This window comes from Diabrotica undecimpunctata, chromosome 1 (genome assembly GCF_040954645.1).
Source record: "Diabrotica undecimpunctata isolate CICGRU chromosome 1, icDiaUnde3, whole genome shotgun sequence".
In the NCBI taxonomy this organism is placed as follows: Eukaryota; Metazoa; Arthropoda; class Insecta; order Coleoptera; family Chrysomelidae; genus Diabrotica; species Diabrotica undecimpunctata.
Genome location: NC_092803.1, coordinates 120,610,545 through 120,628,463, shown reverse-complemented (window position 1 = coordinate 120,628,463; position 17,919 = coordinate 120,610,545). Strand labels below are relative to the sequence as shown.

The following is a 17,919-nucleotide window of genomic DNA, read 5'->3' as shown; positions in this document are numbered from 1 at the left end:
GTAAGGAGAAGAAATAATATCAAAAATACACTCGTATAAGTAAAAATTATTACTTTCGGCAAGCAGATTATCTGCTCAACGCTTTAGTTTTTTTAATATTTAAACCACTTCACGCAATAACAATTAAAATTGTAACTTAAATACTCGAACCAGTTCTACTTTAATAATAATAACACACTTGTGGTGTCGTGTGGTGCGGTGTTGTGGAGTGTGGTGTGGTGTAGTGTGCGTGTGTGGGTGTGCGTGTGGGCTTGTGTGTTTGTACAAAAATTTATAAATATTATAATCTTCCGATTTTGATTATATCTTCATATTATAATTTTACTTCATTCTTTGCTGTTATTAACAGAGTGATATATAGTCACTGGGTCTATTGGACCACCTAGATTCACTTAATCACAGTATGCTAATCTGAATAGTGTTAATATGCAGCTGAAATTTCTTATGTTTTTTTTTCTTTGTGAAATGTTTATGTTTTGTAGATAATCGGAGCCCGTGAGTGGGATTGTTGCTTTATTTTTGTCTGACAGTGTAGACATGCATGTTAGTGTTTGTGCTGATAAAAGTATTGTTGATTTTACATTAATTCTATGCACATAGTTTATTTTTTGCTTCATCAAAAATAATTTTTTAAATACATATAGATCTCCAAAAGGTTATAATATTGTTAATTTTTTAATTTCTAGAATGAAATAATATTACACATCTTCCAATATTTAGATTTAAAATCTTTAAGTCGCTGTGCTATCGTAAATAAAAGATGGAATGATATTTCCAGAGATGCTTTACTTTATCAAAATTTAAATTTACGGGTAAGTCTACATAAAAGATACCATATTTTTCCTCTAATAGACAAGTCTGTACAGTTCAGTATTATAGAGCAAACACAATACTATGATACAGTTGAATGCTTAAGTTGAAGTTCTTCCATGCGGATTTGTTCTTGAACTTTTGATTAATATGACGACGTTTACGGGTTTAAGTTTAATCTTTCGGAGATGAAAGGAATTTCGACTGATCCCTCCGGGTTCTCCTTAGTTTAGTTATGGCATTTGAGTAATTTAATGATATCAAATAATTCTAATGAAAGCCCACCAATTTTAAAAGTCGAGGTGGAATACAAAGAATTAAAAACCGATAAGAGATCTAGACATGACGAAGTTTACCCCGAAATACTCAAACTTATGGAAAATGATAATCTCGATCTGTTACTAACTTTGTTGACGTTCGACTTGACAGACGAAGAAGATGAAAACGATTTTATAGAAGAAAAATTTACAGACGAAAGAAGAATAGGATCTGGACACCTGTCACACCCGCCCACCGGTCACACCTGTCCACCTGTCACACCTGGCGGCACATCAAAGGATGTCGCTTTTTTCCCACTACCTTCAAAATTTTCCCATGCCCAAGTGGTCCATACTCTGCTATCGTGAATATAATTTAGAACCAGAAGAATGATTATAATCTATCTTTATGTCTATGGGGACAGGGGAGGCTTTGTTTTATCTACAAGTATTGTTATAAAAGTGTTACGATCACCAAAATAATGTTTTGATATGGTCTGTCGAATAAGAAACTTGAGAAAATATTCTAGGAGTCAAGATTAGGATCGACGATCAAAAATCCATAATTAGTAGTATAAGTAAAGGAGTAAGGCAGGATTCTGTGCCAACCAAGATAATGATAATTCAAGAGACAGAATGTTCCCTTACCAAGAATGATAAATGAGAGTATATTAAAACAGGTAAACCGTTACAAATACTTTGGCTGCTGGATTAACTACAAACTTGACCTAGAAGAAGAAATTAAAGCGAGAATTGCTCAAGCTAGAGATAGTTTCTTCAACATGCGTGGGCTACTTTGCGATACACATATCGACTTATCGACATATCGACTCGATCAAACTAAGATTGAATCTTGCAAAATGTTTTGTTTGACCTGTTGTTCTCTATGAAGTTGAAATGTGGACTGTAAAGATAAAAAGTCTGAATAAGTTAGAGGCATTTGGAACGTGGGTATACCAGGGAATTTTAAAATTACGCACGAAAAACAAATAAATAAATTTTAAATATACTAAATATAGAAAAATACGTGGTCTATATCCACGCGTTTTTTATAAAGCAAATTATTGAAATTTGTTTCTGGGAGACTATACGTATTTTAAAGTCTATTCTTTGCTACGAAAAACAGCTCAAGGTCAAAGATAAGAAGATCAGTTGGTAATAAGCCGATGGTTCACAGGAACATTACGAAGGCTCGCTGTTCATTCTCGGAGCCATCATTGGGGTGGGTAAGGATACGGATGACGCATAGATAACAGATAATACCAGATAATATAATTGACAGATAATATAAGACCCATATAATGTAAAAAAAATATCGTCAATAAAATAAAATCATCAAAAAAAAATAGATTGCGATCCTCGATCAAATTAAAATAAATGATTATTCAAAAAAAATTAATGAATGCTCAAAACTTCAAAATTAAATGGTAAGGACAACAATCTGTCAAATCGGGAAAAGCTTTTTGGTTTTTATATAATATTACTTATTACAAACGATATTTAATATACTTTAATATTCTCTAAGAATTCTTTACTTCCTAACAATTGAAATAAAAACGAAATTTAATCATATATACTCTTAACATAAATTGTCTAAATAAAATATTTACGCACTCACTTATGAAAGTCGTTAACCTCTGAGGGCTATGTGTTAACGCAAAAACAGGGCATTAACCGTCGAACCAAGTCGAATTCCTTTCTTAACTCGTCGACTTTAAGACGATGAAGAATGATGACCCATTGACAAAGGGTGGCTCCTTAAGTAGACTGGCATTAAAACCCTAGAAATATTATGTTTTAACGAGAGTGACAAAGAATTACAACTTACTGCATTTGTGCGAGTTTCACCAAAAGCTAAAAACTGCAAACTTATTAGTTGACGTCAGCCGCCATCGCAAAACTAAGAATTAATTGAAATCTGGACTTTTGTGTGTTTTATACCTTATTGACAGACTGATTTCAAACTAAATGGTTCATATAGACATTCTTAATGGGTACTTAGAAAAGGAATGTGCAGCTACGTTTGTCATACGGAGTTACTTTCTTGTAAAATATTACGTAGTTTTAACATAATCACACACAGACAAAATTTATTATCGGGGGAACTCAAGTACTGCATACTTAGACATAGTAAAAAATAGTCTACATTATAAAACATTTTAAATTTATTTTAGCCATATTGGTACCTAGTCAACTGTAATACCATACTATATTTTAGAAGTAGATGTAAATTTGTGAAAAAGTTCGATGTGTCTTGGTGTGGAAATGATATACCTCATTTTTCTTCAGCCGTTGAAGGGTAAGTATTTTAAAATTATTGAGCTTCAATCGATTCAATAATTCTTAATTTTATTGTTAAATGGATCTCTTCAGCACATAACGTATTGTTACGAAAGTTCCGTAAAATTTATCCCACATAGAAAAAGTCCCTTGACGAAAAAGAAGTAGTTCGAGAACATTCAAGATGACATCGAAAATTCACGAAATGTCTACTGAAGTTTGGAACGTCAGAAAATATATATATAAACAGATGTTTACCGGCTCACAAAGCTAGTACAAACATTATACCAAAACGCCACAATGCGTGTAAAACTACATGATACCACCAGAGAAATTCATATCAAGCGAGGTGTGAGACAGGGCACTCTCTCACCTAAATTATTTATAACGATCCTCGAATGCGCCTTTAAAATGCTAGAGTGGGAAAATAGAGGAATAAAAATAAATGGAGAAATGCTCAATCATCTGCGTTTTGCCGACGACATAGTACTTATTACCGAAGATCTGGGTGAAGCACAACAAATGGTACAAGAATTAGAAAACGTATCTTCAACAATAGGTCTAACAATGAACATCAGTAAGACCAAATTTATGACAAATTTAGTTCCCAGCGAACACCTAATTATCCAAAATCAAGTGGTAGAATTGACAGAAAAGTACATATATCTTGGTCATGAAATCAGAATAGGCAAGGACAACCAGACCTGCGAATTTCAACGACGAATAACACTTGCTTGGGCGGCGTATGGTTCACTAAGAGACATCTTTAAGAGCAACATCCCGATAGCTATGAAACGGAAGACATTTGACCAATGCGTTCTTCCTATTATGACATACGGAGCAGAAACTCTCACGCTCACAAAAACAACAGCACTAAAAATGCGAGTGGCACAAAGGCGCATGGAAAGATCAATTCTCGGCGTGACAAAAAAAGACAAAATAAGGAATCAAGACTTAAGGAAAAGACCAGGTATCAGTGATGTCGTCGAACGTATAGCCAAGCTGAAATGGAATTGGGCAGGTCACATAGCGAGACTGAAAGACACAAGATGGACCAGAAAACTAATTGACTGGTGCCCACGAGAAGACAAACGTAGCAGAAGACGACCATCAACACGCTGGATGGACGACATTAGACGAACATTAGCACAGAACCGTGAAGAGTGGCGAAAAATGGGAGAGACCTATGTCCAGCAGTGGACAGAAGAGGTTGCATGATGATGATGATGATGATGATGATGATGTTTGTGACAAAATAGAACAGTATTTGAGTTATTGAAGTTTATAGTTGTCATTGAATTATTGTAAACAAGTATTGTAATATTGTTGGTGTTTCGAATAAAGTTGATTTCAAAGAAGTGTAACACTGGTGAAAACGGTGCGATCAAACATATTTAGTAACTCTTAATGGTAAATACAAGATCTACTGATTTTGACAAAGAAATGGATACGTCCGGACCCCCTTTTTAAAAATGGAAGAAGAAAAGAAGAAGTGTAGGCAAGAAGAGAACAAGCTTAGACAAGAAGAGAAAGAGAAACGTAGGCAAGAGGAGAAGCGCAGTCTTCTAAACTGTCACAAACATCTGTTTCTATATATTTTCTGACGTTAGGAACTTCACTAGACATTTTATCAATTTTCGATGTCATCTTGAATGTTCTCGAACTTTTTCTTCTTTTTCGTCAAACTATTTCTATGTGAGATAAATCTTACGGAACTTTCGTAACAGTATAATACAGATTTTTATGATATTCTCGTTTAGTCTAGTTTAGCCAACAAGTTTTCTGAATGACCAAATGTGCTGTATTTTTATATCCCCTTGCTGTTCACTACACAGCTAATTTTTTAACCGCACAATTAATCTCTATTTCTACGTTGTCTTTGCTAAATTTATCCATTCTTGCATCATTGGTTTCGTGTTGTGAGCACTTCACATCTCAGATGAATTGAGAAATAATGGTATACCACAGTTAAAAGCTTCAAGAACAGTCAACTGACGCCATATTTGTCGTGATCCAATAGCATGTAAATTTTAATTTCAAACATTTCAGATAATAAAACATTATTAATTTCTACGTCTACAACCACAGCCATATTACGAAATAATTATAAGTAACGTCATTAGACGTAAGAGTATCTAATAAAAATTACTGTTGTGTTTAAATTTTGGTAAACAGCCAAATAATTACCATTCAAAATTTACGTTCACTACGAAGAACTTATAAATTGTTAAAACATATTTTATATTATTAATTGTTAATATCATTAACTGTAGATGTTTTGATTGCACATAACATACACTAACACATACAACACGCGCGCAAACACAAAATACTCATACATAGATGCACACCTACATGAATAAAATGGATACTGAGACAAAGGAAAAGGAGATGGTGCAAGAGAGATATCAGAAATGAGCGACACTTATTAGTCTACAAAAAAATGTAAAGTTAAGGTGTGACGAGTAGCTCTTTTAAACAACAGACTCAGTAAAACACAGGTTTAATTTGAATAAAAATATATTCGAAATAAAGAAATAACAAAGAAAAATTAGATCTTAGGTAATATGTACAATAAAAATTAAAACGTCAATCCTGGCGACGACGGCATGGATGGCGCTTTGAAACACTGTTTAATACCCGTGAAAAATAAAATACAATTAATGTCATAAAATCTAAGCGGTAATTACGGTGCGTTAATACACACTCGGCAAAGACGGGTGAAAGGAATAGAGATGGAACGGGTTAATCAACACTCGGCCGGCGAGGAGCGGACAGAAACTAATCAGTACTTAGTCACAGGAAAGAATAGGTATGTCTCAGTTCAATACTCCAAGACCGGGTACGGAACTGCCACTAGATCAATACTCTAGCACAAGCGGTTAGCCTTCAGTCAATACCCTAGGGCCAGTGGAGTTGTTATCAGATCAGTACTCTGACGGAACTCCGTACGGTTGGCCTCCAGTCAATACCCAGAGGCCCGGTGGAGTTAAGATCAGCACTCTAGCGGAACTATACGTTCTCTTATGGCGTACGCTGTTTTATATCGTCTCCTTCCATCTCCTCTAGCGCGCGTCGATGACGGAGGAACTTTTGGTGGGAGTACGTGTGTATGAAGCACTGCTGGGACGGAGGCGATGCATATCATTACAAAGGGGGAAAAGAAGAGAGATGACAGGCCGAGGACTCCGTCTCTGCCCCAAATAGTCCTTAATGACTCCAATCAAGTTCCTATAGTGGACCCTTCAGCAAATTAAGACAACTTTACTAGAACTTCCTGTTACTATGAGAAAATGTGATACGTTTGTTGGCAGAGTTTATATATGACACATAAGTCTAAGTCCCGAGGACTTGTATATTAATTAATGGAATATGTACAATAAGACAATTGGCTGCAGCACGAAGCACCTTAGTGTTTCCTTTGAAAACAACAAAGAAAATGAGTTGTTCACAACAATTTAATCATCTTCTCCATATTAAAGATGGTGCTTGAACTGAAAATGACAACGATAAAACAGCCTATAGTTTTGCTAAACATACTTGTCAACATAGTCAACGAAGTCAATAATATAATACACACCTAAATTAATCCCAAAAAAGCTAGTGGTTACGATCTTAATTATCGTTAATTCTTTGAGAGAACTGTTGGGAAAGGAGTTGCTCTATATCACCTAGTTATACAATGCTGTATGTACTAAAATCAAGTACGGGGCACTTCCCCTTAATATAGAAAATTGCTTAGATAATTTTAATTCCCAAAACAGGAAAACCTTCAGAAAAAATAAAGTTTTATAGACCGATTAGCTTTTATAGACCTGCATACTGTAGCTATATCATTAACCGTAAATTTGTTGATTGAACATAAACTAATACAAAATAAAATCCACAAGGAAAATAATTCCTGTAGCTGGCTGTATACCACGTATAACAAAAGAGGTTAGTCTTTGTATGTGGGTATATTTTATTTTATAAAAACCCTTAAAAGGGCAACATTACAAGCACGAACGTTTTCGGAACAACTGTTCCATCATCAGGTTAAAATGCCTAAAATAAGTATAAACCATTTAGTTACAACAAACGTGGTTTAAAATTTTGACTAAGGTTAAAAACAATAAAATGGTTATACTTACAGGTTAACATGCCTGAGCCACCAAAATATTTGGGTAAAAACCCTTTAAATTGAAAAATGTTACCGAAGAATGTACATGATGTTTATAATATTATATGATGTTTAATATTTTAATTAGATTTTACTTCAGGTAACATACACCCATGCTTAAGTGAGTTCCAGTGTCCGGAGAGTAAACCTCTTCAAACGGACTACGGTTGGCAACTGATTGATGAAATACTCATGAGCGGTGTCAGAAACAAAATGTCAATGAACCATGAAACAGTGTTAGTTAAACATTATATTACTACAGCCAAAAGATTAAAAAACTTTGATGATGTTAAAATGATAACAGTAATCCAGGTGTTGGAATTTAAAAATTTTTTTTTTTCTATAATTATTTAATATTGGATGTAAAAGATGTAAATTACTGGTGTTGTTGAAGGTCATGTTTAAGAAGATGACGTATGTATTAGGCAGCTTATTTTACTCTTTATCGTATGGAGTGTGGTCTAAAAGGTGTAATTTGTGAAGAATTAGCTGAAATATATGGAAATGTCCTTTTATGTTGCTAACATCTAGGACAAGGAAGAATAATTAGTATATATTTATAGCTAATGTAAGACTTTTTTAAGTAGATGAAATTGTTTAATACTGCTAGTATCGTAAAAATTTTTTTAATATAAGTGAGTCCAATAGTTTGAGAAAAAATGATTGAAAATCTTCCGGCTGAAGGAATTAAAGTTATAATTTATGTGATTAAATTTAAAAATTTTATGGAAAGACTGAGATCCTCAGAGACCTGGCAGGAATAACAGTAAATGGAATGACTAAAGAATAAAGGGGAGTGGGTTAAAGGGAAATGAATGAGTTAATCAACAAAATTAGAGATGATAGAGGTCCTTCATGCTTAAAGCATCTAGCACCCTGAACAAAATATATTTTGGTTGTGTTAAAATCTGATACATAAAGGTTTGAAATTTTATTTGTGAGTATGGTGTACTAAGTTGTTGACTAAGAGAGGGGGGAGCAATGGTTGATTAAAGGTTTAGGTAAAGTGGGAGAAAGTGAATTCTGATGAATTGCTGGATTGTGTTTAAATGTTTACTGAGTTTGGAACTAATGGGTGGATGGTAGATATATGAAAAGACAGAGAACTAGCAAAAGAAAAAAGAATGGACAGGAATATGGTGCAAACGTGAAGATTGTAAAATAATGAAATAGTGAGGTATAAAAGATATGATGTTAACAATAGGGGGCTGAAAAATTCTTTTGGAGGGAGTGTTGTGACAGTAGTGTAGAGAGAATGGTTGTTTTTAAAAAACAATAATTGTTGAGAAGGATTAAGGTGTTGACATTTATAGAGGAAAGACAGATGAAGAAGATGGGGTAAATTTGAGAAGTGTGGGTTATGAAAAGAGTTGTCGGTGTAAGGGTTGAAAGTCACGGTTGAAAGATACATGGCGATTAACGCAGTTGGGGCTTCTTTGCTTTTCCTTGACTATTTCCAAGTCTTCATATAGATCTAATTTTAGAAAATTTTTTTGGGGTATATTATGTAACAAAGAGACGTCTTCTGGTATGTTGAGGGTATGTTTATGTTGTGCAAGATGTTGTGAGAAGGTGGAAGTGTTCTCTTTTTTAGTGTGTTCTTGGGAACGGGAAGTTAGTGATCTACAGGTTCTACCTATATATGTAGCATCACAATCAGAGCACTGTAATTTGTAAACACCACTACGATCCATGTAGTTGATGCAATCTTTTGAATTGGTTAAACATTGTCCTAGATTGTTCAGGACTTTAAAAGAAATGTGGGTATTCTCAACAGATCTTTTTAGAATATATCTGATATCTCCAGAAAGACGTTCTTGAAGGTAAGGTAAGGAAGCATAATGAGGTTTAATGGTCAAGTCTCTGGGGAACGCAGCCTCTCTCAAAAGTTTGAGTTGTCTTTAATTAATAAGTTTGTTAATGAGGTTGGGGTCATACCCATTGTTGGATGCTATTTGTTTTAGAATATTGAGTTCTGTTTGGTAGTTAGATTGTGATAGTGGGATTGTTTCTAGGCGGTGAATATAACTATGGAAGGCTGCATATTTATGTGACATTGGGTGGTTGGAAGATAAAGGTATGATATGATCGGTTTGTGTAGGTTTCCTATAGATACTGAAATCGAAATGGTCGTTTAATCTGGTAATAGTAAGGTCGAGGAAATTAATTGATTGAGACGACTCTAGTTCCATGGTGAACTTTATATTTGGGTGGATTTGATTTATTTTGGAGAGTAATAGATCAGCTGAATTCGAGTTACCTGATATGAAGACTAAACAGTCATCAACATATCGAAACCAATGGAGAATTTCAGGATTTTTCATAATGTGTGTGGATTCTAAGTGATCCATAAATATATCAGCTAGGAGAGGGGAAAGGCAACTACCCATGGCTAAGCCATCAGGTTGTCTGTAAAATTTACTATTGAAAACAAAAAAGTCTTGAGCTAGACAAGTTTGTAATAATTGAATAATTGAGTTAGTGGTAGACATAGTGATAGAATTTGCTCGTAGAAGAGAGTGGACCAGATTAATAGTTTCTTGTTTGGGGACTGAAGTAAACAAATTGCTGACATCAAATGAAAGCATTGTGATGTTGGGATGAAGATTTATTTGTTGGAGATTGTTGACTAGATGAATTGTATTTTTGACTGAAAAGCGAGGGGTGAAGTTCGTCATATTGTTAATGAGATTCAATATGAATTTTGACAGGATAGAAACTGGAGTGTTTATAAAACTAACAACAGGACGAATGGGAATTCCCTCTTTGTGTATCTTAGGTAAACCATACAATCTGGGTGTTAATGGGTTGCTAGGTATTTTATAATATGGAGCATCATGTTCTGACAAAAATTCTGTGAAAAGTTTATTGGTAGCTTTGATTTTATTAATGAACTTTTTTGTTGGATCTTCGGGGAGTGGAGTGAAATTGTTATCTGAAAGAAATGTAGTGACCTTGTCGTTATATAACTTCTGATCAAGAATGACTAGACAATTGCCTTTGTCTGCTTTACTAATGATTAAATTATGGGATTTAATTTTGTTTTGAATAGACTTGAGGATATGGAGTTGGTCTTTCTGTTTTTTGTGTGAAAATTGTGGAAAAGGAACGTTGAATGAGTAATTTTGAGAAGTAGAAGGTAGGTTGATGGATGATGAGTTGTGGGATGTGTTAGATGTAGTGTTGGTAGTAGCGATATTGAAAGAAGTAGAAGTTGATGGGAAATTTTTGTTTTTGAATTTGAAGATGGTTTTGTAGCAGGAGTTTCTAATTGAAGTTTTTTGGTTTAGAGGGACTGAGAGATTCTGTATGATAACATCTAGCTCAATGGAGAGACTCTGAAGGTCCTTTTCAGAAACCTTCCTCGGAATTGAGTATTTGAGACCTAGATTCAATAAGTCGAGTTCATTTTTATCAAAAGTTACGGAGGATAGATTTTTGAGCCTAGGGTGAAATTGAAAATTAGAAAATTTAGTACAAAAATACACACATTTAATACAAAATACACATACAAAGATGCACATCTACAACAAGCTTAGATAGAGTGAAGGAAACAAATAAAATTCAAAAGACAAAATACTAAACGTGACAGACGTGAAGCAGTTGAGAAAAATACCAGATACAACTAAATTGAGTCGAGTAAGAAGTAAGGATACTTAAACGGATCTAAAACAGGAATCATTATTAAATATTAAAAATAAAAACTAAAGTAGTATCGATATATCAGGAGCATGCAGTAAGTGTGGGTATTAAAAAGTTGTGAGTAAAAAGAGAAAGCGAAGATAAAAGAATATGTATAGACTATTAAAAAATAGCAATTATTAAGATTTTTATTTAATAGCTCGAACCGACAGATCTTGAGTTCGAGTCACATACATCAGGATGCTTTTTTTATTTAACAGTAATATTTGGATTTTAAAAATGGCAGATGACTAGTGACGACAAGCGGAAGTGCCTAGTGAACTACAAAATTACTGTGAAAACTAATTTAGGTTTAAAAATGGCGAATTATTGGCGGTGTCTAGCAGAATATAGCACAACTACAAAAATAATTTGTAAATTCATGTGGATTTAAAAATGGCGGAGGACTAGTGACGTCTAGTGGATAATAGTTGAACTATGACAGTCGGTAATGTGGATTCCTTCTATGTAATGTGATGAACGAGTCAGAGTGGAAGTGGAGTGGGATAGCCCCATACTTTAAAAATAAAATTAGTCTTCTAGTGTTTAGTTTTTTGGTATATCTTAGTCTAGAAAAAACTAGTCGGAAAGTTATTAGTTTTTTGTTATTTTATTGGTTTTCTAATTCATTAAATTTTTAATGTAACTTCTACTTTTAGAGTAAATATATAATTCTACATCTGACTAAGAGAACTAGTTTTAAATATTTGGTAATTTGTTAAAAAATAAGGACCTGGAAACTGTTTGATGAACATGGCCGTTATGTATCCCTGAAATACATAAGTCAAATTACTAAAACGTATGAAGTATTATCATTGAAAACAATTGAGAAATATAATTGCATCAAACAATAAAACAAAAAAAATTACTATGTGTGACATGACTTTATGACATTTCTTCGAGAGTCCGAGTTGGCTTTTTGGCAGGAGCTATTCGCTGACTAAACTCCTTGATATCTTAAACATGATTTATATTAGGGAAAAGTTTTACTTTGGTTTCGTTACTTATCTTATTCTCTTGTCCAAAGATCGTACATTGTAACTAATTTATTTATATTTTTCAGGTTTCTAGCCGAAAATAATCACAGTATTACTCATCTATCAATGTCGAGCTGTAAATTTCTAAATGAAAACATATTTCAAATAGTTTCAATGTGCAGCGAACTAGTAGGTAACCTATCCGTTATTTATGTGTTACATGTACAGTTCCAAAAAAAATGGCGTAATCAATTTTGTTTTTTTTTCATTCTGTACAAAGGTTTTGCTTATTGTTTCAATATTATTGTATGTAACAATATATTAGGTTGTATGTAACAATTCTTAAAATTCAAATAAGGACTAGATAACTGTTGATTGAATATTTGAAGTTATTTGATAATGTTTCATAATGAAACATTATCAAAGGCGAATGTGCCGCTATTTTGGAAATGTATGTATATTATAAACAATATATTTTACATTTAAAACAAATATCGATTATATGCCTTGTATTTATTTTAGTTTTATTATTATTAGAGTTTTACCCGTTTATCCAAAAATAAACCGAGTTTAAACAGTATTATTTTTTTGATGCAGTGACGTAAACAATAGGGAGTAATGTGATAACAACCCTGATATTGTGCACTGCTTAAATTATTCACAATTTAATTGATATGAAAGTATCACTTTCTTAAAAAGCATATAGTTCACTAAATTTAAAAGGAATATTGATACGTGTTTATAAATTTTCTATTTCGATTTTAAACTTTTGACTCCTCTATATCGATGTCAACATTACTTTTCACACATTTCAGTAGTTTAATTTTTAGTCTTGAAAGTTGAATGCTGAATCATCCAAATATTTCAGATTAACTTGGAAACCCTCTGTATAGTTTTGGAAATCTTTTGCGTGTTACAATATAGTTATAATATATTCGAAAAGCTCTGCTGTTATTCAGAAATAAATAGAGGAAAATAAACATACTTCAAGTAAGACGATAAGATCTAAGAATAGTAAAATCGGTAACATTGTGAAATTATCAATGTGGTTAAATAAGCTTGAAAATTAATCTGGGACAGAAGTGATAAAATTGATTCGATAATAGCAAGCACAAGACGGCTAGAATCATGGGAAACTGTGAAAAAGTTAATAAGCGAAAACGATACAGACCAAAATAATATTTTCCGGAATTTTCTTTAAAATTCGTTGTATTATTACAATAAAATCTACTGATCAATTGTCCCAGGCGGAGTCAAAGGACATACTAACAGAGCAACAATGATCTTTCATTGCTTAGGTGTCACTATCTGGAGGAACAAGCACATGAGCATAGTTTCAAAAAAATGGCGCGATTTTGTATAGTCTTTTGGCAGAATATTAATGGCATTGGGCGAGTATATGATTAACTGTCAGTTTTGATTTACAGCTTTGACAAGTAAGTCGGTTGATGGATGATACCAGGTAACCATGTGTTAATTTTGTATGTGCGATCCGATATAATGTATGTGCCACGATAAGATCTCGTCTGGACAATTTTTTAGGGCCAAAAATAGGAGGAATGTCGATTAAATGTTGAATTTGATGTAAAGCTGAGCAGTTGGTGTCCCAGTGTTTTTGCCATAGGGTTCTTGTTCTTCTTTTAATGTGATAAGTCCTTACTAATTTGGATGTTAACAGCGGAACCTATTGAGGCAAGATTTGTGTTTTAATATGCAAGTTCATTGCCTGTTATACCAATATGGGATGGTAACTAGATTAGAGTAACTGTTATATTTTGGGAAAAGTTGGTAATGGTCATAGATCTTTTGAACGATATGATGATCAGTGAATACATTTTGGATAGATGGAATTTGGATGTATTTTATATATATTTGGATATATATTATGGATTTGGATATATTTGATAGCTTGAAGTTGCTGAATAATTCTCCAGTATGAACGCTGCAAAAGAATGGCATAAGGGATGACGGAATAAGAGTGTGTGACATTATAACAGAACAGTCTACTTCTGTATCATTTTTTGAGACATCAGTCTAAAGTTCTAGGTCGTAATTTAAAAGGTTACAATGTGTTTTAGAGGCAGATATGTATATGTAAGACCCATAATCAAACATTTTATTTAATTTGGCAAACAACGACATTACCGCGAAATAATATCCCAAAGCTAAATATTCAGCCAACTGTGATCCAACTCACATCTACAAGCAGCATTTTTCGTTATATGAACCCAGTAATTAAGTTAATGATTGTAAAATACTTATGGGGACATTTCCTTGTTTCTATGACGTCAAGAGTGCAAGAAATATGTAAAGCGGCCTCTCATTACAGTGTATAATATATCCAAAGGCATGAAGCATGTTTAAAATTTCTTTAAATTATTCCCCTTAGAAAATTACTTTTACGCTACCTATGTCTATATATTTTATTAGAAGCCTTAAAAATAACTCAAAAGCAACGAGCGATTTGTCATGCCGTTTTTTAACAACGAAATAATTCTCGAAATGTTCGCTGCTCTTTTTAACTTTTATTTGTTAAATAGAAACCCTTCCTCGTAACAAAGGAATCAGTTTCTATTGTCGAATACCCTGATCACCTTCTAAGAAAAGCAGAGATATTGGTTTTCAATGAAATTATAATTAGTGTCGGGAGAAAGTGGTTAGGTTACAAAAACGACCACACTAGCCTTGCCATTAAAGTATCATTTTCGCGTGGCACTCTTTGGCCAATACTCCCATTCTTTTTTTATCCTTAGCTTGTCTAAGATCAGAATTCGAATTTATTTTCGAGTTGGTTCCTGTGGGAAGCGGTTTGTCTCCATCAAACGGCGACGTCTTCCAATTCGAAGAAACGAAGTCACTTCTGTTTGCCGTTCGTCTCTACTGTTCGTCTCTACTGTTCGTCTCTACTGTTCGTTTCTACTGTTCGTCTCTACTGTTCGTCTCTACTGTTCGTCTCTGCTATTCGTCTCGACTAATTACTACTACGTTCATCTCTACTATTTACTGCTACCTGTATTACTACTGCGTGCTGTTCTTGTTCGGCTGCTTCTCTTTCTTCCTTTTCTTTCTGCCTACATCAATTTGAGAGATTGCGGATTGAAACACCGTAGTTCGTTACCGTACCTAACTCACCTACGCCACTTGAGCAGTCCCAATGTACCTGTTGTGAGGGAACGCGTCAGGTGCCTTTATTATTGAGACCGTTCTATGAAAGACGTCATTACCTGTGCCTACTGGCTGCCGGCTAAGTACAATGCAGATTATCCAATTGTGAGTACTGACATTTTTACCTAAATGGTATAGAAGTTGATTTACGACTTCAGTTCAGTGTACCTTACTTATTTATGGATGTTTACTTTAACTCCAACTGAACGAACTATTATCAGTATAAAACTACAGTATAATATATACGTATAAATTACGAACCATTTGTTTTATGTGTAGGTTATATTCATGAAAAATTTTATGCATAGATTTGAGGTGATCACGATCAAAATTTAGTAAATGTAGTATTATCGTAATACTAAACGTATTATCAAGGCGTAAAAATCACTTATTTGACGAATATTGACGTAGATACAATTAATTATAATATTCCTTGCTTTTTTTCCTATTCTTGAGAATACTAAATTATTCGTAATTATTTTTCAAAAACGATATTTTTTGTTGTATTCAATAATAAATTGTGCAGTAACTTATCTCGTGCTAACTGTTCAGTAATAATTGTTCTAGTGCATTTACTTTAACTACTATACCTCAATATAACTTTGTTGACGAACTATTTGCCTTTTATTTTTTTGTTCTGATATAAATATTTATTTTTGTGCATAGTGTATCTCTTTCAGGCATTGTTATTGATTTATATTACTATTTGACTTATCATATTCTTCTTCTGGTTCCTATCCGTTTCGGATGTTGGAAATCATATTGGCAATCATGACCTTACTCGCTGCGGCTCGAAACAGCTCCGTTGAGGTTTTCTTAAACCATGTTCTTAAATTTCGCAGCCATGATATTCTCCTTCTACCGGGTCCTCGCTTACCTTTGACTTTACCTTGCAATATAGACTGCAGCAGGGAGTAACGGTGCTGATTTCTCATAACGTGTCCCAGATATTGCAATTTTATGCGTTTGATCGTAAACACAATCTCTGGTTCCTTCTTCATTTTTTCTAGAACTTCGTTGTTCGTGATCCTTGCTGTCCATGATATTCTCAGCATTCTTCTATAAAGCCACATCTCAAATGCTTCAAGTTTTTTAATAGTGGTGTCTGTAAGCGTCCATGCCTCCGCCCCGTACAACAACACAGAGAAAACATAGCATCTCTAATGTCTCATTTTTGTATCCAGGGATATGTTGTGACTTTTGAAGATGGCGCTCATTTTGTTAAAGACCGTTCTTGCCTTTCCTATGCGGCACTTTAATTCCTGTACATTGCTCCACTGTTCGTTTATAATAGTTCCCAGGTAGCAATACTGTTTTACTCGCTCTATCTGCGTCCCATTAATGTATAGATGAGCCCCATTTATATTCTCCTTGCTGACAATCATTTGTTTGGTTTTGTGGGTATTAATGTTTAGTCCGTACTGTTGACTGTACTCGTTTATTCTGTCCATTAGCCTCTGAAGTCCCTCTAAACTGTCTGCTATCACCATGGTGTCGTCGGCATATCTAACATTGTTTACTCTTTCACCATTTAGAAGGATGCCTTCGTCTATTCCGTAAAGAGCCTCGTTAAAAATTTTTTCTGAGTACATATTAAATATCAACGGCGATAGAATACATCCCTGTCTAACTCCGCGTAGTATTTTTATGTGATCTGTTTCTTCTCCGTTAATTTTCATGTATGCGGTCTGATTCCAGTATAGTTCTGAAATTATTCTGAGGTCTTTGTCATCCAGGTCTGCTTCTTTTAAAATGTTTATCATCTTTTGATGTTAAACTCTGTCAAATGCCTTTTCATAGTCGATCAAGCACGCGTATACGTCGCAGTTAACGTCCCTGCATCTTTGAATCAGTACCTGTACTCCGAAAAGTGCCTCTCTGGTACCCACTGCGTTAATGAAGCCGAACTGTCTGTCTGATATTTGTTCCTCGCACTTCTTATAAATTCTTCCATGGATGACTCTATAATCATATAAACAGTGCATATGTGTCGAAATATTAAGTGTGTACCGCACAATAATAATACCTTTTCTCTCACGGTTTACTTTATTCTCGCGTGATTATCTTAACTGTACCTTACCTTTCGTGTTATCTTATTCTATATGTCTTAAGGTTTCCCTGTTCCTCTAAAAATAGGGTGGTGCCCAAATATTTCCCTTCTCTTATATTCTAACTTCTCTTCTCTTTATCTTCTAACTTCTCGTCCCTTTCTCTTCAGTACTTCTCTAACTGATTCTTTATATTTGAGCTGTAATAAGAGCCCCGACCAAGAGACCTCTACCAGACTGAAGCCCGAGCCTAGTACCGTTCTTTGTGTAACCTGTACTCTGTCATTAAAGAAGGTACAGGCACTCCACACAAAAACCAAGGTAAATATTTTTCAGCCGTTGGTATTTATCGCCTTTCTTAGATCCTAGCAGAAGTAAATGCTTTTATCACATTATTATATTGTTTTACTCCACTATTGCCATCGGTATTTCTGGAGTGGACAACGGTTGTCTTGGATCTTTGGACGATATTAAAGTTTCTTGTACTGTCGTTTATTAATTTGCAGATGTACTTAACGTCATGTGCAGAAGAAAGCGCCTCA

At 34.1% G+C, this 17,919-nt stretch overlaps 1 protein-coding gene across 2 annotated transcripts in view; it reads left to right on the top strand.

Annotated features, from left to right (window-relative positions):
• LOC140452962 (F-box/LRR-repeat protein 4-like) overlaps positions 1-17,919 on the top strand; it is a 61,218-nt gene that overhangs the window by 28,213 nt on the left and 15,086 nt on the right. For both annotated transcript variants that reach the window (XM_072547286.1, XM_072547282.1), the window contains 3 exons: positions 687-812; positions 3,242-3,366; positions 12,251-12,357. In XM_072547286.1, coding sequence (XP_072403387.1) covers positions 687-812; positions 3,242-3,366; positions 12,251-12,357 — 358 coding nt within the window. The remainder of the gene's footprint in view (positions 1-686; positions 813-3,241; positions 3,367-12,250; positions 12,358-17,919) is intronic.